We start from the raw sequence: 12,281 nt of genomic DNA, 5'->3' as shown, positions 1-12,281 counted from the left end.
TCCCTCCGCGGCTTTCCCGGCTTGCAGGCACCCAAGCCGCGGCTCCGCCGCCCGCGTCCCCTCCGGCTTTCAGGGAGCGTGGTCCTTCCCAAATGGGGGGGGAAACGGCCCCAAAACCGGCAGCTGCCTCCCGGGGCCGAAGGGATTAGGAATGTTTACGGCGCGTCTTAAACATTCAGGTCTTGCTCCGGCGCCTTGTCCGCAATTACGGGGCGGCTTCGTGCCGGGGGCTGCTGCTGCTGCTGCTGCTGCGTGGCTTCTGTCCTCCCTTCCGCGCAGCAATTCTGTTTCTCCAAAAGCCTATAAATTCCCCGGGAGATCGGCATCTCGTGCGTTCGGCAGGAGCCCGAGGGCTCGCGGGCGGCGTTGTCCCCGCGCCCCCTCGCTCGCGGGGCTGTCCGGGAGGGTTGCAGCCCAGCGAGCAGCCCGCTCGGGGGCAGGAGCGGAGCTGGGTGGCGCGTGCTTGCTCGCTCGCTCGCGCCGTGGCTCTGCTGCCTGGAAAAGCCCCCGTTACGGCGATGGGAAGTCGCTGTTAAATCAGAGAGTTTCTTGGGAGAACTTTGAGTGCGGTTTTTTAGGTGCTGCCTAGCGGGAGCAGCAGTGCAGGAGTTGCAATGCAGGAGCAGCGATGCAGGAGTTGCAATGCAGGAGCAGGTGGTGCAGGGGTTGCAATGCAGGAGCCACAGTGCAGGAGTTGCAATGCAGGAGCAGCGATGCAGGAGTTGCAATGCAGGAGCAGGTGGTGCAGGGGTTGCAATGCAGGAGCAGGTGGTGCAGGAGTTGCAATGCAGGATCAGCGGTGCAGGAATTGCAGTGCAGGAGCAGGTGGTGCAGGGGTTGCAATGCAGGAGCCACAGTGCAGGAGTTGCAATGCAGGATCAGCGATGCAGGAGTTGCAATGCAGGAGCAGGTGGTGCAGGGGTTGCGATGCAGGAGCAGGCGGTGCAGGAGTTGCAATGCAGGATCAGCGGTGCAGGAGTTGCAATGCAGGAGCAGGTGGTGCAGGAGTTGCAATGCAGGAGCAGCGGCGCAGGAGTTGCAATGCAGGAGCAGGTGGTGCAGGAGTTGCAATGCAGGAGCAGGTGGTGCAGGAGTTGCAATGCAGGATCAGCGGTGCAGGAATTGCAGTGCAGGAGCAGGTGGTGCAGGGGTTGCAATGCAGGAGCCACAGTGCAGGAGTTGCAATGCAGGATCAGCGATGCAGGAGTTGCAATGCAGGAGCAGGTGGTGCAGGGGTTGCGATGCAGGAGCAGGCGGTGCAGGAGTTGCAATGCAGGATCAGCAGTGCAGGAGTTGCAATGCAGGAGCAGGTGGTGCAGGAGTTGCAACGCAGGAGCAGCGGCGCAGGAGTTGCAATGCAGGAGCAGGTGGTGCAGGAGTTGCAATGCAGGAGCAGCGGCGCAGGAGTTGCAATGCAGGAGCAGGTGGTGCAGGAGTTGCAATGCAGGAGCAGCGGCGCAGGAGTTGCAATGCAGGAGCAGCGGTGCAGGAGTTGCAATGCAGGAGCAGGTGGTGCAGGGGTTGCAATGCAGGAGCAGTGGCACAGGAGTTGCAATGCAGGAGCAGCGGTGCAGGAGTTGCAATGCAGGAGCAGGCGGTGCAGGACTTGCAATGCAGGAGCAGCGGCACAGGAGTTGCAATGCAGGAGCAGTGGCGCAGGAGTTGCGATGCAGGAGCAGCAGTGCAGGCAGTGCCGTGCCGTGTGCTGCCTACGCGCAGTGCCGGCAGGAGCAGCAGCAGGGCCCTGCCGAGAAGCAGCCCAGCTCTGCCGCCGGCCTGGCTCGCGGGCAGCGCGTGGGGCCGCCTGTGCTGCTGCTTGTCCCGCTTCGGGGGGCCGTTCCTCCGGAGGGCTGCGAGCCGCGGTGCTCCGGACCCCCGCCTCCCTGGGACGCCCTTATCCGCTGCCTAGCGCACCTGCTGCTCGCCCGCCGGGTGCCCCAGCCGGAGGGACATCGGTCCTGACGGCTGCCCGAGCACGTGGGGGGTGCCGGCGCTGGGTGCCTGGGATGGGTGTCTGGAGTGGGCGCACATAGGGGTGCAGAGCCTGCCCAGGGTGGGTGCAAGGTCTGGGTGCCTGGAGTGGGTGCAAGAACTGTCTGGGTTGGGTGCTCGTAGGGGTGCAGAGCCTGCTCAGGGTGGGTGCAGGGGCTCAGCGCATGCGGTGGGTGCAGGGGCAGCCCAGGGTGGGTGCAGGGACTGCCCAGGGTGGGTGCAAGGTCTGGGTGCAAGGTCTGGGTGCCTGGGCTGGGTGCAGGAACAGTCTGGGGTGGGTGCAAGGTCTGGGTGCAAGGTCTGGGTGCCTGGGCTGGGTGCAGGAACTGCCTGGGGTGGGTGCAAGGTCTGGGTGCCCATGGTGGGCGCAGGGGCTCCCTAGGGTGGGTGCAGGGGCTCTCCGGGGGGTGCAGAGCCTGCTCAGAGAGGTGCCTGGGCTGGGTGTCCCGGGGGGGGGGTGCAAGGACTCGCCGTGGTGGGTGCAGAGCCTGCTCAGGACGGGTGCAGGGGCTGCCCGGGGGAGGGGGGTGCAGAGCACCGTCCTGAGTATTTTTTCCGTGTCCGAGCAAAACCCAAGCAATCGTTTCCCGGCCGTGAGCGGTGCGGGACGAGGCCGGAGCATCCTCCCGCGGCAGCAGCCCATTCCCGCCGGCGCGAGCGCCGCCGCCGCCGCTCCGGCGTTGGGGCTCGCTGCCCGGGCCGAGCGCGCCGCCGGAGTGATTTGTGGCGGAGTTATTTTGAGACCCCGGGGAGGAGCGGTGGCAGCCGGGCACTGCAGTATTTTAAACTGCAGCCCTCATCTGCACAGATTAATACGTTACCGCTTCCCGGGAAGAGCATCAGAGACTTGTCTCGGGATTTATTTATTTTTTTAAAGAGCTGTGCAACTTTGATGGGTTCGCTTCGGCGCTCGTGGCTGCTGAGCGCCCCCCCCCCGCCTTCCCGTATGTCAGATGGCGAATTTCTGGGGTTGATCATGCTCGTTTTATGCTTTTTAAGCTTTTTTTTTTTCTTCCAAAAGCAAGCTTCATCCTTGCGGTTTTAGGAGGCACCAGAGGCAGGGAGAGCATCCAAAGTGGCATCCTGAATTACTGCGCAGTCTGTTCGGGATTTGGAGCTCTGCTGGAGAGACCCTCTTCCAAACCCCTCATCCGTCTGCCTGGCTGGGCCTGGAAGCAGTGGCTGCGCTGTAGAAATGCTGCGCTTTTAATTTTTTTTTTGATTTAAGAACTTGGGCGCTTTCTCAGCTGCTTCTTCAAATCACTTGCTTTAAAAAATCTTTTTTTTTTTTTTTTCACGCTTGCCGTTGCTGGAGCCTCTTAGCGCACGAAGCCCTCCCGCGCCCCCCCCACCGCAGCAGCAGAGGAAAGGCATCGCTCTGCCAGCTCTGGCTTCTCCTTTTTAAGTGCAATTACTGGAGCATCCTCCTTTCTGGAGGGGGTTACGGCTAATTTGCAAGCTGGGGCAGGCTGCAGCAGTGCCGGCGAGCGTCGCGACCGCGCTGCCTGCCGCAGCCCCCTGCAGATGTGCCGGAGGGGGGGAAAGCAGCAAGTTTGCAATTGCTTTTGGGATTCAGCCAAAAAGCTGTTTCCTCCCGCTAAAAAAAAGGGGGTTCATCTGTGCGCTCCGTGGGCGTGAGGGTGGATGAGGATCTCGCCGGCTCCCCGTGGCTCTGCCACGTCCATCGAGACCACGAGCTGCCTGGCAGCGCTGTGGTGCACGGTGCACGGAGCACGGTGCATGGAGCACAGTGCACGGAGCATGGTGTACGGTGCACGGAGCACGGTGCACAGTGCACGGAGCATGGTGCACGGAGCACGGAGCATGGTGCACGGAGCACGGAGCATGGTGCACGGTCCCCGTGCTTGGCCGGGCAAGCATCCCGCACCGTGCCATTCCCCGGCCCGACAGCGCCTGTTTGCCACTCGAGGTGGTGCAAAGCACTGACGTGCGAGGCTACGGAGCGGGAAAGCCTCTTGCTCCTGCAGGCCACCGCAGGGATGCTGCCGGCGCGCGCTGGCTCCCGGCCCGCCCCCGCCCTCCTCGCCGGCATCCGCAGCCGGCGCAGGAGCAGCTCCGGTGCTGCCGCACCAGGGCCACTCCTCGGAGCCCTCCGCCGGCCTCCCCTGTGCCCGTGCATTAGGAAAAGGGACGGGAATCGGGGTGGCAGCGAGCGCTTTAATTGCTGCCCTGCCCCTTGCCGTGCCGATCCCAGCCAGGGCTTGGGAATGCAGCCGGCAGCCCCAGGGAAGGGGGGAGGAACGGCCCCGGATCGCGGCCGGCGGCCTCGGGCCGTGGGTTTGCAGCGCGGCGCTGCCCGGCGCGGGGGCTCCCTGCGGGGTCTGCGCCAGCCCCCCCCGGCTCCTCTCCTCCTCCCCACCCCCTCTCCTCCCCCAATTGCCCACGGCGCATGGGCTTAATTTCGAGCGCTTCAAATCACCGGCTTTAATCGCGCCCTAAATCAGCGAGCAGGAGACCTTGATTTAAATCGATGCTTTTCATCTTCTGCATTTGCACTTTTTCCCCGACTTTTTGCGAGGGAGGGCTGGCGCTCCGTGGCGGAAACGCCTCGATTTGCAACTGAATGTGGCACTTGCGGAAAACCTGGCGCTTGCTGCGAGCTGGGAGGTTGCGCCTGAGCTGTCTCCCTCGAGCGTGCGCGCGGCTGTCTGCACACGTGAACGTACGTGTGTTTAAGCAATTAGAGCTTCACAGCCATTTATTCAGATTCCCGATTTTTATGTTTTTGTTATACAGCAGTGAATGATATATTTCCTTTTTTCCCAGACGGTTGTTAATTCTTTACTCCTGACTTGTGTCAAGCTGCAGTTGAATACAAGTCAGCACTTCATTAATGTGCAAAAACAGCGTTTTGAAAAATTACTTTACTCAGCCCGCCTCAAGCGCGATGCCTGCGTAAGGAGCAGCCAAGTTTTCGCTGGAGGCGGGTGCATGGGGGGGCGGGAAGCCCTCGCTGCAGGAGCACGCGGGAGCCGGAGGTGCCGGAGGAGCCGGCCCGCTCGCCCGGGGCCGGTGGGAAGCACGGCGCCGGCGGCACGGCGCCCTTGCAACCTTTGAACAGGCTTATTTAAAAAAAAAAAACGTAAATTTTTTTTGGAGGGAATCCATTAAATAGAAAACATCCTTTTAACTGCTGGAATGGAAGCGGTTTTCCCTTCCTGGCTTTGCTGGTCGGTGTCTACAGCCCAGGTGCCATCGGTTCCTGCGGCAGCTCCGGGGCCGCTGGCGCAGGTGGCAACCGCGCGCGTTCCCCATTCCCTTGAATTATCCCCGGCCGTATATCTCCCCAGCCCGCCGGAGGAGCATTAATTGCGGCCTGGAGCAGGGGGTGTATTTTATTCCTGTCACCTTTGCTGATACCGAGCCCACAAGAGTTTGAACTTTGTCACCTTTCTGGTAATTCTTCAAAGCGCCGCCGTTCCTCATGCTCCGATGGCCTTTTTTTTTCCCTCCTTTTTTTTTTTTCTCCTTTTTTTTTCCTCCTTTTTTTTTTTCTGCCCTGGGACAAAGCAATTTGATGCCAGTTTTAGCCGTTAGCAGCACGGCTCAAGTTTTGCATGCTCGTACACGGCAGGCGCCGGCTCTCCCCGAACGCGGCTCTGCAACCACAGCACGGTTCCCAAAGTAATTCCCGCGCCGGAGCAGCCGAGCGGCTGGACGGGAGGGTTTGGGGAGGGGATGGGGAAGACCTGGAGGAACCCCCTGGCGGGATGCTCCTGCTGGAGAGCGAGTGCTTTATCCTGAATTTAACCGAGCCCCTTCAGGAGCAGTTTATCCCAAAGAAATCCAAGGCGGCTTCGTGTTTAGGGGCGCGTGTGGACGGGTCTGTTCGGAAATCATGAATCCACTCGTGCACGGTTTTCCTGGCTTTAGTCAGGAACAAGGCATCCCGACACGTAGCATCTCCTCCGAAGAAAGCCCGGAGCGCCTGTGCGCGGGCGGCTCTCCCGGGGCAGTGCCGCCTGGATGGGGGGATTCATCATCTCCGCACGCCGCGTTTCCCTTTGGAAGTGTGGCGCAGCCGCGGGCTCCCTCCCGGCTGTGCAGCCGAGCTCAGGGCTGCTGGGAGCCGGCGACGTTCCCGGGGGCAGGCACACCGTGGCAACCCCAGAGCCGGCCCGCGGGCCGTTCCTGGGACTCGGAGCTCCGTTAATCAGCCGGCCTTTCCTCCTTTTTTTTCCTGGTTTGGTTTTGAAGCGACGGCTCGCAGCAGAGCGGCGGGGAAGGTCGCATGCCCAGGACGCCCTCTCTGCTCTTTCCCATTATAAACTAACCGGTCCGACCTCCGCTGAATGCAGCTCTCGGCACTTCATTAATAACCAATTATGTAAAATTAAATTAATAATGCAGCGCTTCCCAATTTAATAATCTGTGCCTCTGCGGCTGCGGAGCAGCACGGGCTGTGCCGGTTTGCAAATGGGGAAACCGAGTCAGCGCCCGCGCGGCCCGCTGAGCCCTGCCACCGAGCGGAGCTGTCCCGGCACGGGGAGAGGGTTTCCCAGCGCCACCGGTCACCTCCAGCATCTCCAGCTTTTGCCACGGTAGAAAAGCTTTGCCCCCCCCCCCCCCGGTCACGCTGAGGCTGAGGCCCGAGCAGCTCGTGGCAGGAATGAGCCTCCCGGCAGCTCCCCGGCGCTGGGGTGGTGACGCCGCCTGCAAAAGCGCCGCTGCGCTGCGAACCGGAGCGCGAACGCTGCAGCGCTTGGCCTCTTTCCCCTCTGTTTTTTTTCAGTGTTTGAGGTTTTAGTAATGATTTTACAAGATCGGGGGGGTGGAACTGGCTCTTGACCTGCCTCCGCGGCTGCAATAACGCAGCCGAATTAATACCTGCTCGTCGGTGCTCCCGCCGGAGACCTCGCAGCCTCCCGGCCCGCCGGCACCCTCTGGCCGATCGCTCCCGCTGCCGAGCGCCGGGAGAGTCTATCCCAGCGGAGGAGGGTGCCGCGGCTCTGCTTTTTGGGCCCCAGCCCCAGCTTTTTTTCCTTTGGTACCCGGTGCGGAGGGAGGCTCCCGGGCGGAGAGCAGCCGTGGCGCGCGGGCGAGCTCGCCCTCCCCAGCGGCGGAAGCCTCTCTGGGGGTCGCGATTTTGGGGCAGACCTGGGGCGCTGAGAGCCCTCGGGCCGGGCAACCCCTCTTTCCCCCGCGCGCCAGCCGGAGCAGGGTTGCTCCAGGCTGGTCCGTGGCAGTGACGTATTTCCGGGGCACCCCCTTGCCCCCTTTGCCTTTCCCGGGGTTTTATTGCATTTTTCCCAATTATTTCTACCGGCGTGTCTGGGCTCTCCTAGGAAGGCCGCGGAAGCCAGGGGAAGAGCCGCAGCGAGCCCGGGCGCCCGGCCGTCGGGCCCTGGGTTTGCAGGCGCGCCGAGCTTGGGGAGCAGTTTGCATTGCCTCTCTGTATAGTTTTACAGCCTGCGGAGTGGGGCTGGAGACACCATGGAGGGAGGGAGCCCGGTGGAGCCGCCGCTGCAACCCAGGAGCCCAATCCCGGCTGTGGGGCAGTGCCGCCTCGTGCCGCGGAAATGTGGCCCCGGGGCTGAGGCTGCAGCCCCCGAAGGAGCTCAGGTCGTGCAAGCCAGCACGTGCAAGCTGGGTCGTGCAAGTTGGCGTGTGCAAGCTGGCGTGTGCAAGCTGGCGCGTGCAAGCCCGGTCATGCAAGCCAGCACATGCAAGCCAGGTTGTGCAAGCTCGGGTCATGCAAGCCAGCGTGTGCAAGCCGGGTCGTGCAAGCCGGGTCGTGCAAGCCGGTGTGTGCAAGCTGGCGTGTGCAAGCTGGCGTGTGCAAGCCGGGTCGTGCAAGCCAGCGCGTGCATGCGGGTCACCGCTCGGAGCGCATCCCGGCTGCTCGTCCCCTGCCGGCGCCTCACTCTGCTCCTCCTCCTCCGCCTCGCAGGTATCGAGTGTCCGCGCGGCGCCAGGAACCTGCCGGGGCTGGTGCAGGAGGGAGAGCCCTTCAGCGAGGAGGCCACGCACTTCACCAAGGAGCTGGTGCTGCAGCGAGAGGTAGGGGGGCCCCGGGGGTGCGCGGGCCGAAAGGCGGCCGAAAGCTGCGGTGGGCGGGGGACGATGGGGACCGGCGTCGTTTTCTGCCCCGGGAAACTCTGCCGTGGCTTCGCGGTGCTGCGGCGGCGGTGGCCGCCCTGCGAGGCCCCGTCTCCGCAAACGGCTCCGCGCTCCGAGAGCCGCGGCCGGTGGGTGCTGCCATCTGGATGGACAGGGGCTCTTCCCAGCCCGGCGTCGTACCCTTGCTAACGGCGAGCACGTGCCTTTGCGTTGGAAGCTGATCTAAAAATCGCGGCGGCGGCGTATGTGCGTTGCCCATAAATGTCCCACTTGCTAAAGGGAATGGCAGCGGGAAGCCATCGGCAGCTCCCTGGCAGTGGCGCCAGGGAGAATACATCCCTGTAGGAAAAGCAACAGCACCCAATCCCTGTTGTGACCTGAATGACGGCGGCGTAGCTGTTCTGCGGGTCGCAGCTGCTTTTCCCGGCGAGCTGGACCCACGGAAACCCGGAGCGCAGGCAGCCCGGAGCCGCCGAGCGGAAAGCCGGCGGGACGGAGCTGCAAGTTGTTCTGCTCTTTTTGCTCTTTGCCGCGTCTGCCTGGAGCGGTGCTGCGGCCTCGGGGAGGGAGCGGCTACTCTGGGATTCGGGGAAGAGCCTCCAGCTCTGCGGGTCCGACCCGCTGTCCGCAGCCGGCCCTGCTCGGGGGCTGCCCCGACCCTCCCATTGCGTCTCCTTCTCCTCCGAAGCACGTGTTAATCTTTTATTCATCGGAAGCGCGGTTCTCCCAGGGATCCCGCTATTCGGTTGAGGAATATTTATGTATCAATTTCACATCATTGCCCTTTATTCCTATTCCCAGCCGTTAGCTTTAAATTGACTTAAGAACCAGTTATCTCAAAATCTGTCAGCCCAATCTCCCTTAAACTTGTTTTACGCATCCTCTGCGACAAACGGGGCGACCAGCTGCGGCTGCAGGCAGCGTCCCCCCGCCGCCCGCTGCTCCCTTTCCCTGCTGGAGGCCCCTGCTCGGCATGTTCCTGTGCCGCCACGGCCCCGCGGTGTTTGCAGGCGCCACGTGGCCCCGGGCTTTGCAGCTCGCGGCTCCTTGCAGCTTTCCGGGTGCCCAGGAGCTGTCCCGGCTCCCGCCACCCCGCTTGCTGCGGGAGCTGCAGCGGGAGCTGCAGAGGCGAATGCCGCCGCGCTTCCCTGCCTGCCCGGGGAGCCAGGGATCCAAATCATGAGCTGCTAATGGCCTGTTTTAATGGCTGCGTGCAGCATCCCTGCCAAAACCAGCCCCTGCTTCCCGGCCCGTCTTTCCCCGCCGCGACTGCGCAGAGCCAGGACGCGATGGCTGTTCGCTCATGCGGGCGGCAGCTGTTCCCGGTGCCTCACCCTCGTGTGCTCGGAGAAAACAAGCTCAGCAGCCTCTTTACGGGCTTCTCCCGAAGCTGTGGCTCCTTGGCAGCTGCTGCAGCGTAGCTGCCCCAGGAGCGCATCGGCACCGCGGGAGCAAAACGGCCGTGGTGCAGAAGCCGCCGGGAGCAAACGGGTGAAAGTGCAGCCCGGCAGGAGCTGCCTTTTGCAGCGCAGCGTGCAGAGGAGGGTCCAACGCGTGCCAGAGCCGGGGCGGCCGCTGGCGCTGCCACAGCAGCAGCAGGCAGCTGCAGGAGCGGTGCCCCAGGAGGGCTGCGGTGGGCCGGGGCCGGGCTGTGCCATGGCAGCGTCGAGTTCAGCCGTGGCCCCTGCTGGCAGCGTAGGTGGAAAAAAATAATCTGGAGCAATGGCCTTGGAGGGCTGCTGGGCTCTGAGCAAGCGGCGTGGGCAGTGCAGCCGGCACCGTGGGAGGTTGGCCGCCTTGGTGGGGCTGCTAGGGCGCCTGGCATTCCCGGGGCCCTGGCTGTGGCCCCTGCTGAAGAGGCAGCTCCGGTGAGGCAAGGGATGGAGGGCAGCTCGGCCGTGGCACAGAGCCGTGCCCCCAGCCAGCGCGACGGAGCTGCCCCTCTCCGTGTGGGGGAGAAGCACTGCAGAGCTGGCTGCATTGCGCACTGCGGTTGCATTGCGCGCTGTGGTTGCAGTGTGCTGCGGCTGCGTTGAGCGCTGCGGTTGCGTTGAGCGCTGCGGTTGCATTGAGCGCTGCGGTTGCATTGCACACTGCAGTTGCATTGAGCGCTGCGGTTGCATTGCGCGCTCCAGTTACATTGAATACTGCGGTTGCATTGCACATTGCAGTTGCATTGAGCACTGCGGTTGCATTGAGTGCTGCGGTTGTGTTGAGCGCTGTGCTTCCCTTGCCCTGGGAGGGTCTGCCTCCCGCCGGGGCTGCTCTTCGGCCACGGAGCCCGGGATGGGGGGACACCTTTCCCCATGCTCCCAACGTGACCAAGGTGCACGGGGCCAGTGCAGTATGGGGGTGCCTCTGAGCGGGCAGCGTGTGCCATCTGGGGAGAGTCAGAGTGGGTTTAAATCTTCTGCAGTAGTTTGCGTGCTCCTCCTCGGAGCTGTCCCGTGCAGTGGATGCCCAGCAGATGCAGGGTGGATGTGCAGTGGATGCACAGGGGATGCATGGCACATGCCAAACGGATGCAGGTGGTTGTGCAGTGGATGCACAGGGGATGCACAGGGGATGCGTGGCACATGCCCAGCAGATGCAGGTGGATGCATAGGGGATGCGTGGCACATGCCCAGCAAATGCACAGTGGATGCACAGGGGATGCATGGCACATGCCCAGAGGATGCAGGTGGATGCACAGGGGATGCGTAGGGGATGCGTGGCGCTGCCCCGGGAAGCAGGCCCCAATGCAGCACCTTCAGCAGCTCCGGTGCAAGGCCCGTCCTCAGGCTGGCTTCGGGCAGCGCTGGCAGGGCCCTTCCTTGGAGGGAGAGCAGATGACCTTGCACGGCCTCCGCTAATTCTAATTACATAAATTGCCCTGCAGGGGAGTAGCTTTGTCTTCGCAGATGAAAAGCTGGAAATTACTTTCTTTTGATCTTCTGAAGGAGAAAGTACCTAAACACCCCGAGAGATGCGTGCTGGGCACCGCTCCGCCCGCGGCCCGGGCAGGGGAGCTGCTAGCGAAAACGGCCAGTTTGGGTGCTAGTTTGCACCTTTCCCGCCCGTTCCGCGTTGCTGAAGCGCCGGCGCGGCGGAGGCACGGCCGGGAGGGCCGGGGCCGAGCGGGAGAGCCGAGCCGCGGGGAGGGAGAGGCGGCCTGCGCCGGCTGCGGCTTCGAAGCCTTTAAAGGAATTTGTCATGAACCTGTCTGCTGTCTTTGCCTCCCCCTGTTTTTAATGTGCTCTCGTTAAGGTCTCTTGGTATTAAAATTCACTAACTCATGCAACTTCTCTGATTGAAACTTCTATGTCACCAGAGCGCAAGATCCATTTCGTGTAATTACGCCGTGATTCATAATTTCAATATAGGATAAAAAATGCCCTCTGCAGCCTTTAGCCATCTCCCCGAATGGCTGTCAGGATAAAACTGTGCAATTTATGCACACATGACTTTGCTCTTGCCTGCTTTCACCTCCTCTCCTGCGCGGGCTCTATTTACACAGTCACGTTGTTGGGGTTTGCAATTCATCGCCGCGTTTAAATTAGCGTTGTTCCCAGGCTCCAGCGCGCCTCTCCCGGTGCTGCTCCTGCCGTCGCTCCAGGGCGGCGCGGCTCGGCTCGGCTCAGCTCGGCCGCCGCGGAGCCTCCCCGGCCCTGCGCGAGAGGTTGTGCAGCCCGGCGTCGCCCGGGCTCGGGGCCGGGGTGGCCCCGGCGGTTGGTCGCAGGCGCCTCGCTGGCGGGTCTCGCCCGGCGGCCGCGGTGCTCGGCCACGTGCAGCGCCTGGCGTAACGCTTCCCTCCGCGGGCGCCTGCGCCCTGCACGGGCAGCGTCCTCCGGGGATGGCGGGAGCTGGGGCAGGAAGGGGGGAGCTGGGGCAGGAACAGAGGGAAGCGGGGCAGGAATGGGGGAGCTGGAGCAGGAATGGGGGAGCTGGGGCAGAAATGGGGGAGCTGGGACAGGAATGGGGGAGCTGGGGCAGGAATGGAGGAGCTGGGACAGGAATGGGGGAGCTGGGGCAGGAATGGGGGAGCTGGAGCAGAAACAGGGGGAGCTGGAGCAGAAACGGGGAGCTGGGGCAGGAATGGAGGAGCTGGAGCAGGAACAGGGGGAACTGGAGCAGGAGCAGGGGAGCTGGGGCGGGAGCGGGGGAGCTGGAGCAGGAGCAGGGTGCAGGAGCAGAGGGAGCTGGGGCAGGAGCAGGATGAGCTGGGGCTG

At 63.1% G+C, this 12,281-nt stretch overlaps 1 protein-coding gene across 1 annotated transcript in view; it reads left to right on the top strand.

Annotated features, from left to right (window-relative positions):
- Nucleotides 1-12,281, top strand: part of SND1 (staphylococcal nuclease and tudor domain containing 1) — a 149,475-nt gene that overhangs the window by 95,914 nt on the left and 41,280 nt on the right. Inside the window, exon 16 of the mRNA XM_067317608.1 lies at nt 7,904-8,013. Coding sequence (XP_067173709.1) covers nt 7,904-8,013 — 110 coding nt within the window. The remainder of the gene's footprint in view (nt 1-7,903; nt 8,014-12,281) is intronic.

The sequence above is a fragment of the Apteryx mantelli genome, chromosome 1 (assembly GCF_036417845.1).
Source record: "Apteryx mantelli isolate bAptMan1 chromosome 1, bAptMan1.hap1, whole genome shotgun sequence".
Classification (NCBI taxonomy): Eukaryota; Metazoa; Chordata; class Aves; order Apterygiformes; family Apterygidae; genus Apteryx; species Apteryx mantelli.
Note: the sequence above shows the minus strand (reverse complement) of the source record. Positions and strands in the feature narration are given on the sequence as shown.